Consider the following 23,316-nt stretch of genomic DNA (forward strand, 5'->3'; position numbering starts at 1 on the left):
TCATGTGACTGCAGACACCTTCACTCCTCACCCTCCTCTTCCTCAGTCATCCCTCACACAGCATCAGAGCATGTGATCCTCAGAGAGGAAGTATTTATAACCTCAACTCAAGAATAGATAATAAGACAACAGGAGAACTTGTTCCACTGAAAGGAAAAGCATTCAAAGTCAGTCATAAACAGTTTTATTTATATATATATAATTGAAATATTTGCATCATCTTTTTGTTACAGGCCTAACTTGATAGAATAGAACAGAAAATTACAGTAATTAAACTGGTAAAATAAGACTAAAAAAATATTGTAAAATAAATACAAATTATTTTTTTTTAAATTGAAGAAAAAGGAAAGAAAAAAATATTTATCAAATAAAACAATACAAAAAAAATAAATACATTAGGGGGTTTAATTATGGCATCTCAAAAAATATTTAAAAAAATAAATAAATACTCCCAAATAAAACACAAAAATAGGTAATAAATATATATCAATTAGGATAATGGAGGAAGAAATAAAAAACGGGTTGTAATAATGCCTTATCTTTTTTTTTTTTTAAATACATAAATAAAAACTTAAAAAATGTGTTAAAAAAAATTATGTTTTTAGGTAAAATCTTCATCTGAAAGTAAATACAGTTGCCAAATAATTATAGTGTAATAAAAATATAGTATTTATTTTAGCAGATTCGAAATATAAAGTAGCATAGTATTGAAATATTTAAGTAAAGTGCTTTAAAATGTATTTATCCACTTGAGTTCTTCAGAAAGACAAACAGATTTATATTTTCATCCTTCCGTCTCTGACCGTGTTTGTTTCTACTTCCTGTCTCCAGCCACCGGAGGAAGCGGACCGACGGTTTGTTCCGCCGCAACCTCGGCCGCTCCAACGACAGCCATTGCCACGGCAACGGGGGCGTGATGGAGCGCAGCTCCCCGCCGGTGACGGGTCACTTCAGCCCGCGGGAGCTGCTGCTGGGCCGCGGCCAGGGCCTGACTCCGCCCCTCGACAGCCCCGAGCGTCGCCGCCGATCCGCCGCCGCCGTTACCATGACGGTGAGCCGCCACGACTCGCTGCGGCGGCCCGAGGACACGCCCATCCGCCGCTCCAGCAGCGGGCAGCACGGCTTCAGTGACTCCCATCGATCCAGAGCCCTGGACCCCGATACGCTGGCTCAGGTACACACACACACACACATTCTTGTACTTCTATCTTTGTGAGGACCCTCATTGGAACAGTGAATTCCCTTGCAAGGTTATAATAGTTTTGGATTTTTCATTAGTTTTAGTTTTAATTTGGTTGTGAATTTTTGCTTTCAGATTCAGTTAGTTTTAATGAGTTTTTAGAGTGAGTTTGCTAGTTTTAGTTTAGTATTTATTTTTCGAAAAGCTTTAGTTTTAGTTTAGTTTTTATTAGTTTTAGTTTTTGTAATGGGGTATTTGTTGGGTGGGAGATTAAAAGAGGTAACAGTAAATTTTGCCTTTATTTCCTTTGTCTTATCCATCTTCATTATGTATGAAAAAAGTTGACAAAGACAAAAACGAAGGACATTTTCACTATAATTTTAATTAGTTTTAGTTAGTTCTGTAACCACACAATACCGTTTCAGTTCATTATCATTTTTTTAAAACTCATTTTCATTATTTTGTGTCATTTTCCTGAACTATAATAACCTTGTTCCCGAGCCCCTTACCCTAACTCTAATACATGGTTACCTTCACATAAACCTGATGTAACCTTTAACCCTTAAACAAAGTCTGAAATCTCAAAAAAGCCTTTAAAGAAGTGAGGACCGGCCGAAATGTCCTCACTTTGCAAAAATGTCCTCACTCTGTTGGTTAAAAACGTGTCCTGGTCCTCACTATGTAGGAAGTACAAGAACACACACACACACACACACACACACACACACACAGTACAGTTAATTATCTTTAATAGATGCATTAATTAAAGCTGCATTAATCAATATTTAATGGGGTAAAATTGAATTATATGAAACAGGTCACACGTAGCGACAGACTAAAAGAGAAAGATCTGAAATTCTGCAGCTGTGACCAAAAACTAAAATATTACATTTAAAAAATGAATAAATCTTTTGCAGTTTTTCTTTCTATGACAACAAAGGGTTTCAAAGCCTTTCATCAAACAAAGGGTTGATCAAAGGGTTAAAGTTGAGTATCTTCTGTAGGAATAAAGAATATATTCGGATTGGCTGAGTTTCTAAATTATAACCGGGTTACTTAAGGTCAGGAAAGGTGTGTAGGAGTTCAGGTCAGACCTGGGTGAGGAGCAGAATAAGGAGGGGAGATGGATGTGAAGGCCTCAGCAGACAACAAACACACACATACATTTTGAAAGTCAAGGAGATGTCAAATCCCCAGATGCACCGTTAAGGGTGGCAACCGAGAGCATCCCACAAAAAATTGACCAATTGCGTTAAAAAACCCACCCAATGGACGGGGTTTTGCCCAAACCCAAGAAGAATATACACTACTGGTCAAAAGTTTTAGAACACACAAACTTTTCCAGAATTGAATTGAAAATTATGCAGTTTAATGTCTCAGTGTTCTCTGAAATTAATGCACATTTGCAACATTTAAAATTCTTTATTGAGCATGATAGTGTTTTGAAAGTAAAAAACAGATTCAAAATCACGTTTTATGTTGGACTAAAGGACTAAAAAAAGACACAAAATGACAAAAAAAGACACAAAATGACAAAAAAAAGACACAAAATGACAAAAAAGACACCAAAAGACACAAAATGACTAAAAAAGACACAAAATGACTTACAAAGACATGAAAATAATTCAAGGCCTACCGTACTTTTATAATTCTGAAATGTACATTATTTTCCAGTTTTGGTTAAGCTTACCTTTTTTTATTTACCTCTGGCAGTTCACCACTTACCTTTGTACCCTTTCAAGCTGTTCATTTGACTTGAACTGCTTGAATTTCAATAAAAAACTGGAAAAATTGGGGTGTTCTAAAACTTTTGACTGGTAGTGTATGTGTAAAAAAAAAAAAAGGAAGTTTGTAATCACTCTGTGTTGTGGTGCCATCGAGATCACATTGCATTTGGCTATTATTCTTTCAATAAATGGTTAACATTATTCATTTGTTCTGAGTATTTTGTAAGACCAAGTTTAGGAAAAAGAACCCGGGTGAGCGTTGGAGGCTTTAATAGCTCTTACCCTCCGTCCTGCTCTCTCTTCACCGTCTCTTTCTCCGTCTCTTGTCCTCCTGCAGGACATCGAGGAGACGGTGACGGTGGCCCTCGGCGAGCTGCGGCAGCTGGAGCGGACGGGCTGCCGGCCGGCCCCCGACGTGGTGCTGGACACGCTGGAGCAGGTGAAGAACGGCCCCGTCACCACCTGCTCCTCCGAGTCCCCCAGCCCCCACAGCACCCCGAGCACCCCGGGGACCCCGGGAACCCCCGGGACCCCCGGCACCCCGGGCACCCCGAGCCCCCTCAGCCCTCTGAGCCCCATCAGCCCGCTGCCGGGCCCCCCGCCCGGCCCCCCCAGACCCTCCAACCCTTCCCCGGACACCCTGGGCTCCTTTAAACCCGTGGCAGCTGCTCGCATGGGGGCCCCGCTGCGGCCCCCGGCCCTCCGCCCCAAACCCATGGTCCCGCCCAAGAGCAGCACCCCGCCTCTGCCCCCGCCGCTGGACAAATCCTGCACCATGTGAGCCAAAACGGGCCGACGAGACGGCCAAATCAGGCCGACCCGGGCCAAAACTGGGCCAGAAGAGGAGATCAGGGTTTATAATCAAATACATGAGGGTAGAAACGGTAGGTAGGACAGAGAAAAAGGGTTTTAATGTAGTAATAAACTATAATATATGACATGACCTATGATATGATATGCCATGATATTTATGTGTCGTCAGGTTGGTGTGTACTCTCTTCTTGGTGTGTAGGAGTTTACTTTCTCCATGTATCGAAGCATTTATCAAAGGTTTTAGCTAAAAGAAGTGCTGATGGAGAGACACGGGAGCGACAGAGAGGAGAGAGAGAGGAAGAGGAGGAGAGTAGTGCAGCTCCGGTAAAAGTGTAGTTTCAGTGACGTGAATGTTGGCTGTGCTGTCGTGACGACCAGGCGAGCCGAGAGGCGCCTGTCACCAAAATAAAGGCTGCTGTTTTATTCTTAATCCAGATCGGCTGCTGTATCTGACGAGAGGCCGAGTGAAGGCAACACCACCACGTCTGCGTGACTTTTATTATTATTATTGTTATAATTTTTATTTTTTTATTGATTTATTTATTTATTTTCCACTCTGTTTTTTCCGCTGCTAAGCTCACTTTCACCTCAAAAACCCACGAAACGCCTCTTGAGGTCGTCAGTGACACCAAACTCACTTAATTATTTATCCTGATGAATGTTTCCAGTATTTAAAACGACTGTTCAGCCATCTATCTATTGAATGTTCGGCGGGCTGCTGCTGCTGCAGGCGGCTCGCCAAACTTTTTTAAAAACAGCCTTTTATTGTTGTTTTCTGAAAAAATAAAGGAGAAGAAGAAGAAGAAGAAGAAGAAGAAGAAGAAGAAGAAGAAGCCCCCCAAACAGGGTGACGGTTGAGTGGTGGAGGGAGCTTGGACAGAACTTTTTTCTGGGACGGGGGGTGGGTGTATGATTTTGTTCTTGTTCGCGAGTGTGTCAGAGAATGAGTGTGTGTTTGTGTGTGTGTGTGTGTGTTTGTGTGTGTGTGTGTGTGTCTCCTGCTTGCCTGCCCTTGTTCTGCTCCTTGTAAGTGCAGCAGAAGCACTAGAATAGTGATAGACGATAGATAATTCATGCCTGCCTTGAGTGCCAGAACACGCAAGTGCAAGTTGGGGGGAAACGAGTGCAAAAAGCATGCCACTTTCTATGTGTGTTTGTGTGTGTGTGTGTGTGTGTGTGTGTGTGTGTGTGTGTTCTATGTGTAGGGCTGGGCGATATATCGATATACAAAAATATCAATATATTTCTAAATGTGATATGGAACTTTCTTTATATATAAATGCTGCCCTTACTAGGGTTTGTCATATTTAGTTATTTTGTTATGGTTGTTATTCTTTTTCTCATGTAAATATATTTATTTATAAATATGTGATATATATCAGGCCACACCCTCCCAAAAGTCCGCTCACTCTGCGTGTCTCCATTACAAAAAGGCCCCCAGAGGGATTTAGAGACTCCGGAGGTAACGTATGGTTTCGACTGTTGCGTAATCGCTTAGCGACCGTGACGTCACCTACGCGACAGATTAAACACGGGAGACTCAACTGTGGCCGCTGTCGCTAACTGTGCACGTCAGCAACTGATCATAAACAAAGCAGCATGGCTAATTATGCACACTTACTCTCCAAAAGTCTCCAATAACACCAGAAAAAGTAGCTGGATTTGTCTCCAGTCGCTTTCTTGAAAGATAGTGGCTAAGGGGGTCTGAAAGTCACTAAATATAGCAACAAAGTGGTTAAGTTGGCAACACTGCTTCGCCAGCTTTTACAAATGGCGTGTTGTTGTTGTGGCGTCGAGTACTATGTCACATCCTGCTTAGCGTTCTATCCAATCAAAAAAAAAAGTCCCGTCAAAAGTCCGCTCCGGTCGGCTCGTTTTCAAATTAGGGGCGTTTCGACGAGTGAGACCCACCTCATTCTGGGTATTGGGCGGTAGTGGAAAAAGCCCTTTAGTTGTTATTTCTTTATATTTTTCTGTTTGTCTTATTATTGTGCCAAATTAGAAAAACTTGATCCTTCAACTATTTCAGAAAAAGATTGGCCTATTTTAATTCATCGGCATTTTTTACTTAAATGTGCACTTTATGGAGCTTTGATTTTAAGAAAAGATGCTCCTGTTATTATACAGTATTAATGTTCACGTTGTCATATTTGACTTTGACTGAACATTTGCTCTCACTTTGCCATAAAAAATCTGGATATATATTGTATATCAATATTCAGCCTGAATATATCGGCTTTATATATGACTTTTTGGTCCATATCGCCCAGCCCTAAGCGTGTGTGTGTGTGTGTGTGTGTGTGTGTGCGTGTGTGTGTGTGTGTGTGATAATAATGGTTTACCTGCTTGTGAAGTCACTGAAGTCACTAGTTAACCTTAAATTCACAATAAGCTAACAGGGTGGGGCTTTGTGTGTAAACGCCCAAAAAAACAACAAAAAAAAAAACACTTGAACAGCACACTGAATGTGGCCTCCAACCAGGCTGGTAACTGATGTGTGTGTGTGTGTTAGTGTGTGTGTGAGATGACGTGCCGAGGCTGTGGATGCACATATGTGTGTGTTAGTGTGTGTGTGTGTATGTGAAAGTGCCTTTTTTTTAATCCTTCGTCGTTTTTTGGGGGGAAAGTTGTGAATCCACTCACGCATGTCCTGAACGAAGAGCAGCAGCACTCTGAATGAAATAATCATTAATAAAAAAGTGTTTATTAGTAGATTTACTGAATTATGAATTCTAGCATTAACCCATTGTGACATTGCACTTTGATGTATAGGATTGTGTACTTGGCATGTAGCATCATAACATGTTGGTGCATTTTAAAAACTTAAAAAGAGGGAGGTTTTTTTTCTTTGAATGTGTTTCATAATAACGATAAAAATGTTTTTTTTTGTCTGTTAGTGTTGCTGTATTTGAGAAACTGAGCTTCCCTTAAAAGACGAGCTCATATAGCCAAATGGAATCGTATCGACGTGTTGTATTTATATTATAAATAAACCTGAATAAATTAGCATTCAAGTCATCCGAAAAATTGGTTGAAACTTTTTTCTTTTTAAATGAAAATGTGGCTAAATGTTTTTTTTGTTCCGAACACTCAATAAAAACCTCCAGGTGTGTTCTGTAAAACGCTGGTTTCTTACACTGTTTCTGTCACACACTCTTAGAAAGTTATTAAAATTAAAAATGGTAAAAATGTTAATGGGCTTTTGAATGAGGTTTTTTTTTTTACTTCTGGGAAATAAACCCTGAAGTTGTGGTTTCACTTCAGCTTTATAGAGAGTAATAAGTCCTTGTTGGTGCGCTTATGAACAAGCTAATAAAATAACAGAAAAATAATTATTTGAGATTTTGCCCTGGTGATCTATTTTTCTAGCTCTGATCTAAATAGTTTTCTCTCCATTTTTTTTTTCTCGTGATATATCTACACTGTTAAACCAAAGTTGCCACCTATGCACAGTCCCATTATGTCAGACATTTGTAGTTAAATAATAAGGTAAAACATTTTGTTTATGCTGCATTCTGCTCAATATTTGCTGCATTTTGCTTAATATTTGCTGCATTCTGCTCAATATTTGCAGCATTTTGCTTAATATTTGCTGTTTTGCTTAATATTTGCTGCATTTTGCTCAATATTTCCAGCATTTTGCTCAATATTTTCTGCATTTTGCTTAATATTTGCTGCATTTTGCTCAATATTTGCTGCATTTTGCTCAATATTTCCTGCATTTTGCTTAATATTTGCTGCATTTTCCTCAATATTTGCTGCATTTTGCTCAATATTTCCTGCATTTTGCTTAATATTTGCTGCATTTTGCTGCATTAGAGTCTGGTTCATCAGAAAGGGTAATAGTTTACCAGAATAGTAGAATATTTTCACTGCTTTACCTTGCTGCGTTATATATTTATATCAATTTATGCTCTCTTAAAAGGCCACCAGACTCCAGTGACAAAAACAGTAATTTAACCTTGCAGAAAATGTGAATTGCTGCTCTTTTGCTGCCTCAGTAGGTTAGTTTGTTTATGTTATTGTGTGATTTTAGTGTTAAAGGTTAGTTCAGATTCATTAAAGTCACACAATGACACCAACAAACCAAGCGATTGTGGCAGCAACAGACCAGCAACTCATGTTTTCTGCGACGTAAAATTACTGTTTTTGTCAACGGAGTCTAGCACAATAAACATTCTGGGCTGAGACTCAAATCAGAAGTTCAATCATCAACTTTATTTAAATTGTATCAGGCACATTAAATATATAAACTATTAAAAAAGACAAAGTAAACATGTTAAAACAGTAATTGATGCAAAATAATTAAAATCCTTAACACTTTCTTTAAATTAATCACTTCCAGCGTGTTTTGTTGAATCAGAGAGACGAGTTTCTCTTTGGTCTGGAACATTTTTGGCAAAAATGAGAAAATTCAGAGCAACGAAAAGGAAACCAACAGGAAGCTGGTCCACAGTAAACGAGTCTTTCAAAATAAGATGTAAACGTTTTATCTATCTGTGAGATGACCTTCTCCTCCCTTCAGCCCTTGGATCCGGGTTTGAGGGTGCTGAAGGGTTTGGAGTTCCTCAGGGAGCTGGAGATCTCCTGCAGGAAGGCGGCGATGTGCAGATCCTTCTCCGACTTCCTGCCGTCGAAGATGACCACGAGGGTGAAGTGCGGCTCGGGTCTCGTCAGGTAGTACGTGCTCTGGACCTTGTCGTCGTAGAAGTGCACCACCTTGTCCAGCGTGTTGAGCTCGGCGGCGCGGTCGCCCATCATCATGATGACGTTGGGCCAGTGCGTGAGCGGGCGTTCCCCCGACGGCAGCGACACCACCGCCGGGAACTGCTCCACGCCCTTCGGAGCCTCCCGGTACGAGTGCGGGTGGTGGTAGCCGTGGCCCTGGAAGCTCTCGGAGCCGCGGTTGTCGAACACTAACGAAACGTTGCTGGCGTCGTGTTTGCGGATGAAGGAGCAGATCTTGCCGTGGTAGTCCGGCGCGGTGCGGGCGGTCAGCGCCCTCATGTCGGCCGGCGGCGTCTGGCGGCTCAGCGCTTCGTGGAAGTAGAAGCTGAACTTGGCGAGCAGCACGGCCTGGAAGCGCTGCAGCCACACGTAGAGGTGCGGCGGCTGCACGGCCTTCTGGGACTGGCCGCCGAACAGGTGCTTGCGGGTTTCTTTCTGCCGCTGGAACAGCTGGCCCCAGGCGATCAGCTTGGAGTTGGCGCCGTGCAGGCTGAGCAGCGCCGGCAGGAAGTACCACTCGGACACCTGGGCCTGGCAGCGCAGCAGCTGGGTCACCACGTCCACCTCCGTCTGGAAGCCCTCCTCCACACGGCCCAGGATCGGGTGGTGGAACCTGCAGAGGTGAGCAGTACAGACATGTAGAAACAGAAGACGGCTTCATTTATAATGACCTAAAATCAGAATATGTCCACATTTAAAGGGACAGTTTGGAAGAACATGGGAAAAATTATTTGTTTGGACAAATATAATGATAACAACAAAACTAGCTAAGAGTTTAATTTAAGAGCAGATATCTAGACATTTTTCAATGGTTTTCTTGATAATAACCAAAATCATTATCAATGTTTTGATATTTATATATTATAATTGCTTTCTTCAACAAATAACGTGGTTATACATACAATGTAGCATCTTTTGAGAAGTAGTTCCACACTTTAGTACAGTTTCTGACACTTTTCAGCCCTTTTATATGGTAGAAGAAAGAACATTTTACTTGTCCAGCACTCTACAGGACAAACTACGTGATAATAACACCATTTCTAAATCACCCCAACATTTGTTTTCTCCATTATAAGTACTGTAAAGAAGTTTTCATATCGGACAACATTGGTCTATGATAGGCCAATATACAGATAATAATGATATCTAGACGTTTTTTTTATGTTTTCTTGATAATAACCAAAATCATTATCAAGAAACACATGGAAAATATCTAGATATCAGCTCTTAAATTAAACTCTTATCAGCTATTTTTGTTGTCATCATTATAGTTGTAACTTTAGTTGAACCAGGCATTAAAATGAGCAATAAACTGAAGAAATCGAGGGTGGTCTAATAATTTTTTCCATGACTGTATTTAAGAAACCTAGAAAATATATCAGTTTATGCTATATTTAGAATATATACAATAGGTCAATCCTGGCTAACAATAATGATCAAATCATGATTATCATGATCATTACTGAGATATGAAACAGAAGAAAATTACTATTTTTATCAATAGAGTCTGGTGGCTTTAAATAAAGCTTAGATAACGGCTCCTGAAAGCATAAATGTGGCAATAACTCCAAACTCTCCCTGTAAGTCCCCTCACACAGCCCCGTGTTCTATATTTGGGCTCACATTAGTCTCGGGTGCTGACGGGAGCGTTCACCTTCACCCTCGGCTGCTCGCGAACATCACTGATGGGTGGAGCGGCGGCCTGCGCCCTGCTGCCGCTCCGTCAACACCAGCAGTTTGTGTTCCTGCTACAGTTGCAGGACTCAGTTCTGCTGAAACGTCTCCGGGGGAAACGGAGGAATTCTGCGTTTGCTGGATTAAGCAGAAAGTTTTCCTCCTCTAACCCCAATATGTCACTCTCGCTCTCTCTCTCTCTCTCTCCCTCCCTCTCTCTCTCTCCCTCCCTCTCTCTCTCCGTTTACAGAGTTTATATTTATCCAGGGTTTCTACCCCTTTTACAAAGTCAAATCCAAGCATTTTATAGGAGCATTTTGTGAGCTTTTACAGCTGTAAAGCTTATCGTTGATAATGATTTTGGTTACTATCAAGAAAACCAAATTCCTAAGTACAAAAGTATCAGCATCAAAATGTACTTAAAGTATCAAAAGTATCTTCTTATGCAGAATGGATCCACTCAGATTGTTTTATATATTCTAAATATATTATTGGATTATTAGGACTGTACTATTACTATAACAACCAAAATCATTATCAAGAAAACCATGGAAATTGTCCAGATATCAGCTCTGAAATTAAAGTCTTATGAGCGGTTTTAGTTGTTATCATTATATTTGTCCAAACAAATGTACCTTTAGTTGTACCAGGCACTAAATGAACAAAGAAACAAAAAAGAAAACGAAGAAAACAATGGTCTAATAATTTTCTCCATGACTGTATTTATATACAGCACGAAGTGTAAACAGTATACTAAGGTTATTATAGTTTTGGTTGATATGAAATCTATTTCATCTATCTGGTTTTATGACTTAATAAACTTATTGGGCCTGAGATGGATAATTAAAGGAAATAAAGGAAACATTTTTTGGGACTTTTTTTAAATCTGGCACCCAACAAATAACCCATTACAACAAAAACTAAAACCAACACTAAAACTAATAATAATAAAACTAAGCATTTTCAAAAAAAATAAAAACTAATTACGAGCAAACTCACTCTAAGAACTAATTAAAACTTAACTGAATTGGAAAACAAAAAATCACAACGGAATTAAAACTGAAACTAATAAAAAATCCAAAACTATTATAACCTTGCAGTGAACAGATTGTTTCACTTCTTCTTGGCATTAAATTGGATGTTATTGTGCTAATAAAAAAACAAAAAACCCCAAAACAAAGTGTGTCGTTCAGTGACAGAAAGAGCTCCTGCCTCCTTCTCCAAACTGGAGGCATGTTGACTGTAATCTGCTGCAGGTAAAACAACTGATTGTTTGAGTACTGAGTAAAGGTAGGGAGAGGAACACACTTGGAGCTGTATTTGTGCAGCACGGCCTCCAGCGTGGTGACCAGCTCGTCAGAGTTGATGTTCTTCTGGCTGCCCAGCGAGTGCATCTTCTCGTACAGGTCGGCCATCTCCATGCGGGCCTGCGTGAAGTGGCAGAGCTGCTCCGACAGGTGCGACAGCAGGTCCTCCAGGTAGGAGGCGGAGCCCGGCTGGCTGTGGCGCCCCATGGTCACCACCTTCCTCAGCTCGTTGTACAGAGAGGTGTAGATGGTTCGGATGGAGTCTTTACGGCTGAAGAAGGACTGACCGCCTGCAGAGAGACAGACAGACAGACAGACAGAGAGAGAGGAGGAAGAAATGAAAATGGGCGACTTCTTCCAGTGTTTATGAGCTGCAGCGCCATCTGGTGGCCGTGTGCCTTCATCTCACACATGATCCAGTTAAAGGAAGTCTTCAGCTGGAACATTAAAGTCATACAACACACTAATTCATCACTTATTTAAAAGCAACAATATAATGTGTATTATTATGAAATGGGCCTTTCTGCAAAATGACTAATTTAAGTATATTTTGATGCTTATAGTTTTCTACTTGTACTCTACTTAAAATTTTAAAAGAAATTTTATTGAGCAGAGCATTATTTTTAAATGGTCAGTGGTAAAAAGTATTAAAGAGCATTTATTCTAGCACTGAACTTTTTTTATGTTATGTTTATCTTCTCCTATTCCACTAAATTTAAATCAGAAATATTCTACTTTTTACTCTGCTGTTTATTTGCCTTTTTATTTTATTTTACAGATTTATATTTTTTATGGAAAATATTAGCGAGAAAATGATTTATTTTTAATCTATGCAGCAGTTGTGCAAGTTTACACATGTTATAGTGAGTAAATAATAATTTCTCTAGAAATAGAATTCTTGCAAAAGCATTCATTTAAATGTGTTTAAAGAGAGTCAACCATAAGTTTCTTGGAAATAATTCAGCATGAAAAAAGCAACAAATAACCAAAGAATTCTTAGTAGACTTAAACCAAAATAACTAAGTTCACTAATAAGAGGAGAAAAATATGCATTGAATATTTAACCCTAATCTGAAAAATAACCAGCAACTTCAGGTGTAAAATAGTAAACAGAAATAGTAAAAAAAAGAAACAAAACATCTTGATTATTAGCCCATTAACAGTAAAATGCTGCTTACATAAATGCATCAATAGTGATAATAATAACACAATAATATATTTGGATTATATATAAAACAATCTGAGTGGATCCATTTTGGATAAGGAGTAATTTTACTTTTGATACTTTAAGTATATTTTGATGCTGATACTTTTGTACTTTTACTTCAGCAGGATTATGAATGCAGGACTTTTACTTCAGTAAGGGAGATGAATACTGAAACCACCACTGGTTGAAATGACTTTTACTTAAATATCTTCCTTTACCACTGTTGTCTTGTAAGTATCTTCATTTATACGATAATTCCCCCACGATTATAATAATAATAATAATAATAATAATAATTCATTTTATTTAATAGGGCGCCTTTCAAGGCACTCAAGGTCGCCTTACAACATGGAAAAAAAAAAAAACCTACAAATACCATTTAACAGGCTTCAATTACAGAATTACAGTAGAAAATCAATGGTATAACAATAATAATAATAATAATAATAACAACCATTCCTTTCTTTTCATAGCCTAATTTATAGTTTGTAGTTTAAGTAGTTTAACTAGAAAAAAGCAGCAACAACAAACTACTTGAAACACTAAACAAATATATATTATGTAAAATAAATGTATAAATAAAATATAATATTTTGGAGAGCTGTCCAAAATAGTATTATTATAAATTATAAAGAGTATATTATAAATATATATAATATATATAATATAATAATAATATTTTGGGCAAAAAAAAAAAAAAAAAAAATTATACCATTATATCTGTGACCAACGCTTATTCCACGTGTCTTCCACCTACTCAGAGATAAATGGAACTTCTTTTTTTACCCATTTTCTGCCCGAGGAACGTCATGTGGTGGTAGGCCTTCTCGGCGGCGGCCAGGTGAGCCAGAGCGGCCAGCAGCGCGGCCCAGATGGCCCCGGCGCTCCGGCTGTCCTTCTCCTTCTCCACGTAGTCCTTGGCCCGGTCGAAGGAGAACATGCCGAGCTGCGTGAAGAAGCTCTCCAGGATGGCGCGCTCCCGGGGCACGGGCCGCAGCTCCTCCACCTCCGTCATAGCGCTGCGGACTGACCGTTACTAACGGTTACACCGGCCGTTACTAACCGTTAGACCGGCTGCCCGGTCAGACGGAGCTAACGGCGAGCTAACCGGGTTAGCACACTGACCGTTTCACGTCTCGGTAAGAAAATATCATATTTACACCCACAATACACTCAGTTTACTAACTTTTAAACTGCTTCACATTATTAGAAACTCCATCTCTTCATAATTACGCTGATATATTCCTTCCAAATGTACTTAAAATGACAATAATAGTAAAAAATTGGCGGTGTCAAGCTAACTGGCTAATCGTTGGACGCCATATTGGCTACATTGGATATAAATACTACGGCAAGCCAAGAGCGCCAAAATAAAGGCGTATGCGCACTGGAGCTATATTGTATCGTGGGGCTATTATTATTATAGAAATATTAGTTATTTACACAAAATAATCATCTTTATATTTTATTAAATTATAGAAAAAATAATTAAAATATACAAATGTATTCAGAGGTAGTGAAACTTTATCTGTGTATGTGTACATGGATTTATAAATGTGAATATGATTTTTTATATGTACTCGAAAAACTGAATGTAAATGTATTAACAAATTTTGGTTTCAAGACAAGGCACACATTCACAAATATCAGTGAATATTCACAGATTTGTCTCCACATTTCCAATTCCTGCACATTTTTACAGATTTGTGTAGACATTTTCAGTACACATTTACAAAGCTCAGTGATCATTTATAGATTTATGGCTTATTTTGGCTTATTGTCAGTGCCGGCAAGCAAAGAGCACCTAAATAAATGCGTATGTGCACTGGTGCTATATTGTATCGTGGGGCTATTATTATTATTATTATTATTATTATTATTATTATAGAAATATTAATTATTTACACAAAATAATCACTTTTATAGTTTAATAAATTATAGAAAAATAATTAAAATATAGAAATGTCTTTAGAGAGTAATAAAACTGTATCTGTGTCTGTGTACATGGATTTATAAATGTGAAAACGATTATTCATGTTAAAAAATAACAAAAAAGAAATATATTTTCACTCGAAAAACTGAATGTCAATGTAATAATGAATGGAAACTACTGTAGCTGGTCCCAATTAATAAATATCATATCAACAAATTTATGTACATATTATTTACAAATCTCTATTTATTTGAGTGCACATTTATAAATCTCAATACTCATTTTTAGATTTATTTAGATATTTCTATCCCCTGGCTTCGTGGGGGTAATATTATAGAAAAATGAATCATTTATGTATAATAATGTCTATGTAGAAAAATCTATTAAAATATGTTGTTGTCTTCAGAGAGTAGTGAAACTGTATCTGTGTCTGTTTACACGGATTAATACATGTGAATTAGATTTTTCATGACAAAGAAAATACATAAGTGTATGCCTGAATGTAAATATATACCCGAATTAAATTGACTGTATTCAATAGTATTTGGTTTAAAGAGAAGGTACACATTCACAAATATCAGTGAACATTAACAGATTTGTGTCCACATTTACGATTTCTGTACATTTTCAGTGCTCATTTATAGATTTATTTATACATCCTGAAGACTTTGTCTGTATTTTATTCACTCTGTGTTGGCATTTTACACCATTTTCTGATATTTTCTAAACTAAATAAATGCTCATTTTATCCAAATCCAAATTTATAGCCAAAATAACTCTTAGTTGCAGCTCCAGAAACATGCATTTCACCCCGACCTCCATAACTCATGTTGTGCTACTGAGAAGGCTCCAGTTGGCCTTTTCACAGTACTAATTTTATAGACTTCAGGCTTGTTTGTAAACACAAATGATAAACTTTTATTGACACCCAAAGGGGGGGGGGGGGGGGTTTCTGTAAATGATGCTGGCTCTCTAACAGAGAGTCATTAACAGACTCATCATGTGACGGTGAACTCTGCTAGCAGCACCAATCTCATTCCACTGGATCTTTTCTCTTATTTGCTCTTGGTGGGAACTGTAATACTCAGAAATAATCTCACAGAATACACTAAAGCCTGCGGGGCGAAGCCGGAGAAACCACGGCTGTTCAGAGATGACGTACATAAACAGTAAATATAGAATCTGACTGTATTCTTTCCAGTGAAAAGGTCCGGGGTGCCCCTGATTAAAGATGAACACTCTGATTGGTTTCAGTCTCTGAATTAATTTATGTGCAGAACAAAATTGCCATGATATATGTGACAACTATATCTGCTTGTGGTGTTTAGGGGTGTGTTGGACTGCTTAATTATGGCAAAAATAATAACCAAAATTTATTTGGGTAAAAAAAACACATTTTTAAATGTGATTTCCTTGAACTTTAATCATAATACGACTGAAAGAGAAATAAAAATAAATGTTTAAAAAAGTGTCATATTTAATGATTTAATGGAATGACAGACTTAATGGCTTTTACTGCACCAGAGGCAATCGTGATAATAATAACAATATAAATATATATATGTATATATATATATATATATATATATATAAATATATAAGAAGAATATATCAAATATTTACAATGTATGATGTATATTTATAATATACTATTTATAATCAAAATAAATTATTATTATGAATAACTATTATTATTATTATTATTATATTTTGGAGAGCTGCCCAAAATATTATTATTATATTATATATATTTATAATATACTCTTTATAATTTATAATAATACTATTTTGGACAGCTCTCCAAAATATTATATTTTATTTATACATTTATTTTACATAATTTATATTTGTTTAGTGTTTCAAGTAGTTTTTTGTTGCTGCTTTTTTCTAGTTAAACTACTTAAACTACAAACTATAAATTAGGCTATGAAAAGAAAGGAATGGTTGTTATTCCTGTTATTCCTATATATTATTATTATTATTATTATTATTATTATTATTATTATTATTATTATTATTATTATTATTATTATACCATGGCTTTTCTACTGTAATTCTGTAATTGAAGCCTGTTAAATGGTATTTGTAGGTAACTCTTTTAGTTGTGTTCAGATGATACAAAAGCAAGATTTGTTTGCAAAAAGTTGGTTTTTGAAAAGGAAACCCTTCATATTTTTTATAGTTTAAATGGGATTTGGGGGGAAATAAGCAAGAAGAAAGGGAAATTAAAGTAAAAAACATAAAATTCACCAAAGGTGGAGCTCAGTAATGCTGCTGATCAGGTAGCAGCAATATTTGTGGTCAGAAAATTCACAAGTTAACTTGTTAAATATTCCACCTGCTGAGCCGTTTAACCCTTTCAGCCCTGTGGAGCCTCAGCTCCGTCTCCAGGCTTCTATCTGCTGATTTTCTCAGAAAACTCTTGGGGAAATATTTTCAAATGATTTCCAGGCATTTTTAATGTTACGCAATGTGTTCCCAGTATGTAGGTCATAGCTCCGGGCTGCTTAATGCACTTCTTTCATTATAAATCAATGATGCATGATTAGACTAATAATTACAGGCTTCTCCCTCATGATGTGTCCTTGTGACACTAGTGACTTTTCTTCTGATGCCGACGAGATCGAGATTTAGATTTTGATTCTTTTATTTGTCCTCAGGGGAATTCATCTAGCTCAAAATGACAGCAGTTTGACGTCATCATTTTATTTTGGAATCTGTTTTGATTGGATTGCCATGACCCAATGATTTTTTGGTATTTTTTATTATAACATCCGTGCTGTCTTTTATGTTACTTAACCAGAAAGTTTTTTTCCCTAACCTTACAGAAGAAGTTCTGTGGTGTTGTAATAGCAAATCCTCGACCTTTTTATGAAATATAACCACTTTTTTTCAGCGAGCAGCAATTAAATAATCTGATAACAACCTGCTCAGCCTGCCAGCAGGTAGACCAGACGCCTTCTCACCTATTCTAATGGGCTCAATATCTCCGATAACTCCCATTCAATCAGGAGAAGAAGTGAGGCATTCAATGTTTTTATAGCAAAGTTGAAAAATACAGTATCTGTTTAAATGGGAATAATTAATTGATGATAGATTAATGGTTGAAATTAATGGAAGAATTTGGTCGATCACATGGAAGTTTTAATCAATCTGTATATTTTACCAATTTAACAGTTTAATCTCCATTGATTTAGTTTTACGATTGACAGGATCAAGTCTCTTTTCGTCCTTTCAAAATAAAAGTATCCGTTATCAAAACAGGCTTTTGCACAGAAATGTATATATATATATCTTTCATTTTGCCCATGTATGCATGCAGCGATTATTTCATTAATTGATCGTTAACGTTATAGATGCTTGAGTTAGCAGGTTTCTTCCAAGCACCCATTGTCTAAATGATATATGCCGTAAAATATACATTGTTTGTGCATGTTTTCTTTTATCTGATTATGGCCCTTTAAAATGAGTTGTATACTTTGATAAATTTACAATATTTGCCTGTGTAAAGAATAGTATTACATAGCAACAGCAGCTCAGCACGGGCTCATAGGAAAGTCTGATTTATACAATAAATGTTGAGGATCAAACAGCAAACACTGAACAATTATATCCAATTGTTCAGTGAAGTGTCTGTGCACATGCATAAGTGTAAGGTGTGTTAAGTTTCTGCTTAACATGCTGCTTTCTTACCATTTTTTTACGGTGTCTGAGTTTGAAGGAAATGGTCAAAGTTTCAAGATGAAAACAAACAGTGCAATGTGGTAGTGACACATCAGTTATAAAGTAGCCTTGTCCTAAAGCATGTACTGTTTTACCATCAATTTTACTATAAATGAGACCAAAATTTCAAAATGAATATCATGCTGTATTAAAGCAGACTAGAAAACTACCAATTGAGACCATAAAGTCATTCGAAACATGTTTACTGAGGTCATAAATCAAGTCACAAGTAGAGTCACATTCCTGTTGACTTCGACTTCTTTTTGCAGCCAGTGGAGTCGCCCCCTGCTGGCCAACATGTACAATACATCCCTCTGCACTGGCCTCCCTTATCAGGCCTGGATGGAATCTAAAATATATATATTATAGTTTACAAGTTTACAATAGTTTGGATTTTTCATTGGTTTAAGTAATTTAGTTGTCAATTTTTGTTTTCAAATTCAGTTAGTTTTAATGAGTTTTTAGAGTGAGTTTGCTAGTTTTAATTCTTTTTTTATTAGTTTTAGTGTTAGTTTTAGTTTTTTTGTAATGGGGTATTTGTTGGGTGCCAGATTCAATAAGGTCACAATAAATGTTTCCTTTATTTCCTTTGTCTGATCCATCTCAGCCCCAATAAGTTTATTAAGTCATGAAACCAGATAGATGAAATAGATTTCATATCAACCAAAAAGGTTTACGGATGAAAAAAGTTGACAAAGACGAAAACGAAGGACATTTTGATGTAAAACAGTTGAATATTGCTTTTTTTCTTAGACAAAAACTTTATTAAAGAATATTATATAATAACATTATTTAACATTATCATACATATTATGTAAAGCATTGTAAACCGACTCTCAATGTGAAAACAGAGAAATTAAAAATGAAATAAAAATTGAATAAATAGCTACTAGTACTGTATAATAAATAAAAAATAATAATAAATAAGAATTAAATAAAAAGCATAAGTGCTGCATGCTCAGTGCCAGCCAATTGCTCACCATTTTAATAAATAATAAGTAAAAATAAAATAAATAGCTAAAGTACCGCATGTTTAGTATCTGTAAACATTTTCATTATAATCTTAGTTAGTTTTAGTCAGTTTTGTAACCACAAAATACAGTTTCAGTTCATTTTAAAAAAAAGACTCTTTTTTATTTTTATTTCAGTTAACGAAAATGTTTTTTCAATTCTAGTTTTTGTTAGTTTTCGCTAACTATCATTGGTGTGTTTACAGTAAACTTTACCAAACCAAGCAAACCTAACTGGTATCTGAGCTCCTTCACATGATAAAAGTGCCTCTCAAAGGGGAACAGTGTCCAGTGATTCATCCTGATCCAGAACCAGTACACTTTGTACTTTTATAGCGTTGTTGGTTTTTATTGTACCTCATCACTCTAATAAAAAATAACCTTGTGAGATTCAGTGAGAGTTTGTTTTTGTGATGCTCAGTTTACAGCACAACCCAAAAAAAGCAGCCAGATCGGCCAGATTTCTTGTCAGAAACACATCTTATCTCCTGGTTTGCCGGTAATTTGAGACAATCGGTGCTACTGTTGAGTTTTGTAGGTTTGGCTGCACGCTCAGACCGACCTCTCCCACTGAAACCAGGACATGATTAATTACAGGAGGAGACTGCAGCTCTTTGTCTTCCCTCTCTCTTTGCTCCTCTCTTTTACTCCTGGACGCTCTTCCTGCTCTGCAGCCACCTGGCTCCTTTCTCACTGAGAAAAACATATTACAAGGACTGAAATTTGAGTGTAAATGTAGCAGAATGTAGCAAATTGCACTAATCTTTTGTTTTGTGCATGTTTTGAATGTTTGTTTTACATTTTTGACAATAGAAATGTAAATATGTGCATAAATTGAGTGAAAATACAATTAGGTTTGTTGGTGGTTGAGTAAATTTTGAAGATATTTATTCTTTTTTTTGCATTTTGTTTTGAAATAATGCAGCGATGGAGGAAGTTCTCACACTGTAAAAAAATGTTTGTCGAAATTACAGTAAAACACTGTCAAATAGCATCAGAAATAGGGCGTAAAGTAAAAAATTATATATCACCGTAGTAGACACTTAATTACCGTAAATCAAGGAATAGTACAAAACTTAAACTGTAAGAATATTTGAAAAACATTTATGTAAAATTAGAAAAAAAATAGAAATACCATCATGTCACAAAGACACAATTACCCTAAAAATAACAGGATTATTCAGTCTAAATTACAGTTTTTTGCTGATATTTACATTAAAATTTACAATAGAAAACCAACTCGCTTCATTTTTTACGGTGAAGTTCTGGCAACCACAGTTGCCGGTATTTTACCATAAATTAAGCAGACATTTATTTTTTTTACAGTGCAGGTATTTTGCGTACAAACAAGTAGCAATACTACTGTGCATAAATACTCTTTTACGAGCAAAAATACAGCATTCAAAACTTTGAAAAAGTATTCACATAAAAGTAAAAGTGCTCGTTATGCATAATGTCTCATTTCAGAATAATATACAGTACTGAAATATAATAAGAAAAGATAGAAATGTATTAATCCCAAAGGAAATTCTGGTTCCAGATTACTCTGAAGTTACAAAAACAATTGCAAAAAAATAAATCAAAATATAACAAAAACAAATGAACAAAATAGGTAACAATAACAATATATATTATAAATATAACAATAAAAAAGTAATAAAATAAGAAAATAGATAAATAAATAAATAAAGTAAATAAAAATAATAATAAATGATGCATTAATGTGTTCATCACTTCAGTGTTGCAGCTGGTAAAGTTTGATCTGTTCAATAACTTTAAACAGCTGATATGAAAAGTTATGTTCCCATCCAACTAAAACACATTGTTGATTAACTTTCTATAACTTTATTCCTCCCAGATTATATTTGTTCATGATGTATCACAAAAACATTTCTAGTCGAAAGTCAGATGTTGATAAAGTTTCCTGGGGACATGTTGTGCAGTTGAAAATGAATAATAATAAATCAGTACATTGTACATTAAAATGTAATCGGGATACTCAGCATTTTTGCAAGATGATTAATATTATAATAATATTATAACTCTAAGTCTCACTACAGTGAATCCCAACCCTGTCAAGTTCTGAATATCATCTGGGGAAAACAACAAGCTGTTTATGTTATCAGAAAGAAAACCGTTCAAATTGACTAGGATAGTAAAAGCCAAAACAATTGGTTGTTATGGTGACATGAAGGATTTGGATGATTTCAGTCTGATGTGGGCTCATGTGACTGTTTCACTCTGTAAGAGGCCTCGCCCCTGCACTGATTCCTCCTGATTCTCTGGATCTGTTGATGAAGTTAAACACTGCAGGTGGTCGGATCTTCAAAGTCATTTTTTCTGAAACTGTTCCACAACTTTCAGACGCCCCTCTGCCCGTCTTCACATCTTCACAGCCTCTGAAACGCTCCTCTTATACCCCGTCGTGTTACTCTTCAAATGCTCCTCCAGTTGTTTTTGATTGGAGCCAGTAGGGCTGGGCCATATCGACCAAAAGTCATATCCCCATATATTTAGGCTGAATATCGAAATTAACTCTTAAAACGAGATAAATTAAGCGATGGACTGGCCCGAGCAGAGTGCACTGTAAATTATTTGTTTCTTACCAAGATCCAAAAAAAAACTTTAGATTTAGAATTTTTAGATAATTTGTCTTGTTTTAAGAGTTAATTTCTTATTTTTGCTGAAAACTCTGCAAATTATTTGAATATATACACTACTGGTCAAAAGTTTTAGAACACACCAACTTTTCCAGAATTTAATTGAAAATTATGCAGTTTAATGTCTCAGTGTACTCTGAAATTAATGCACATTTGCAACATTTAAAATTCTTTATTGAGCATGATAGTGTTTTGAAAGTAAAAAAAAAGATTCAAAATCACATTTTATGTTGGACTAAAGGACTAAAAAAAGACACAAAATGACCAAAAAAAGACACAAAATGACAAAAAAAAGACACAAAATTACTAAAAAAAAGACACAAAATAACCAAAAAAAGACACAAAATGACTTACAAAGACATGAAAAGAATTCAAAAATGGACAAAATAGCCCAAGACTCCATAGAGTTAAGTTGTTAACCCATTTCTTGTTCTTGTTCTTGTTGAAATGTACATTATTTTTCAGTTTTGGTTAAGCTTACCTTTTTTTATTTACCTCTGGCAGTTCACCACTTACCTCTGTACCCTTTCAAGCTGTTCATTTGACTTGAACTGCTTGAATTTCAATAAAAAACTGGAAAAATTGGGGTGTTCTAAAACTTTTGACCGGTAGTGTATATTTAGAGTTTGATTTAATGCTGAAAACTCTGCAAGTTATTTGATGTTTGCAGCAAGATTATTTCCCTCAGATTTAGTGTTTTTATCTTGTTTTTTTTAAGACACACCTTTTTGTGCAGTTTTTATTTACATTTACAGCGTCCCAATTTTTTGGATCTGGGTTGTAAACTCAGTGTGTGCTGTGGATGTGCAGTATTTAACAGAAATGTTCATATGGATCATATGAGGGTGGGAATACCTCCCCCTCTGTCTCTCTCTCTCTCTGTGTCTGCAGGGGAGGATCTCTGCATCAGTTAAAAGTGTCAACAGCTTCAAAATGAGCTCAGATCTTCCTCATCCTCATCCTCATCCTCACCGCTCCTCTCTGACCGGTACGTCTCACCATCTCTGCTCTGTTTTCTGTTCTTGTTCTGCAGTCACTTGAAAAGTTTGACTCATTTTTTAGTTGATAATGTTGTTGATTCATTGACTTGGTTTTGGTGTTGAACCAAACTTTATGTACCATTGAGCACTTCACATAGCCTGAAGGAGGATATTTATCCTCGTCTGGTGTTTCTGCAGCATGTTTTATGTTATATTTAAAAGCTTCATTTCAAGTGTTTTGTGGAAATGTTGAATGATGTAAACACCTGCTTGTTAATAGGATCTGAGGTAGAGACACACTGATGTGGGAGTTTTAAGTCTTTTACCAATATTTAAGGGGGGAGGAATCACAGATTCATGATTTTGTGGCTGAT

General features: G+C 36.5%; 3 protein-coding genes across 5 annotated transcripts in view; 2 read left to right on the top strand and 1 right to left on the bottom strand.

Moving 5' to 3' along the window:
• The window catches only part of LOC131960317 (SLIT-ROBO Rho GTPase-activating protein 1-like), a 52,512-nt gene extending 45,670 nt beyond the window's left edge, over positions 1 to 6,842 (top strand). For both annotated transcript variants that reach the window (XM_059325491.1, XM_059325490.1), the window contains exons 22-23: positions 832 to 1,174; positions 3,245 to 6,842. In XM_059325491.1, the coding sequence (XP_059181474.1) occupies positions 832 to 1,174; positions 3,245 to 3,688 (787 nt within the window). In that variant the 3' untranslated portion in view covers positions 3,689 to 6,842. The remainder of the gene's footprint in view (positions 1 to 831; positions 1,175 to 3,244) is intronic.
• Positions 6,843 to 7,916: 1,074 nt separating this feature from the next.
• On the bottom strand, positions 7,917 to 14,069 carry kics2 (KICSTOR subunit 2). The gene is made up of 3 exons (XM_059325871.1): positions 13,423 to 14,069; positions 11,431 to 11,719; positions 7,917 to 9,061 (listed from the first exon to the last, which is right to left on the bottom strand). Exons 1-3 carry the CDS (start codon positions 13,649 to 13,651, stop codon positions 8,242 to 8,244), a joined length of 1,338 nt encoding a protein of 445 aa, XP_059181854.1. The 5' UTR covers positions 13,652 to 14,069; the 3' UTR covers positions 7,917 to 8,241.
• Positions 13,638 to 23,316, top strand: part of tmem19 (transmembrane protein 19) — a 37,548-nt gene continuing 27,869 nt past the window's right edge. The window contains exons 1-2 of one of the 2 annotated variants that reach the window (XM_059325873.1): positions 13,638 to 13,775; positions 22,854 to 22,950. The gene's annotated coding sequence lies outside the window, so the exon portion shown is untranslated. The remainder of the gene's footprint in view (positions 13,776 to 22,853; positions 22,951 to 23,316) is intronic. The other variant, XM_059325874.1, reaches the window with a different exon arrangement.

This window comes from Centropristis striata, chromosome 22 (assembly GCF_030273125.1).
Source record: "Centropristis striata isolate RG_2023a ecotype Rhode Island chromosome 22, C.striata_1.0, whole genome shotgun sequence".
Taxonomy (NCBI): Eukaryota; Metazoa; Chordata; class Actinopteri; order Perciformes; family Serranidae; genus Centropristis; species Centropristis striata.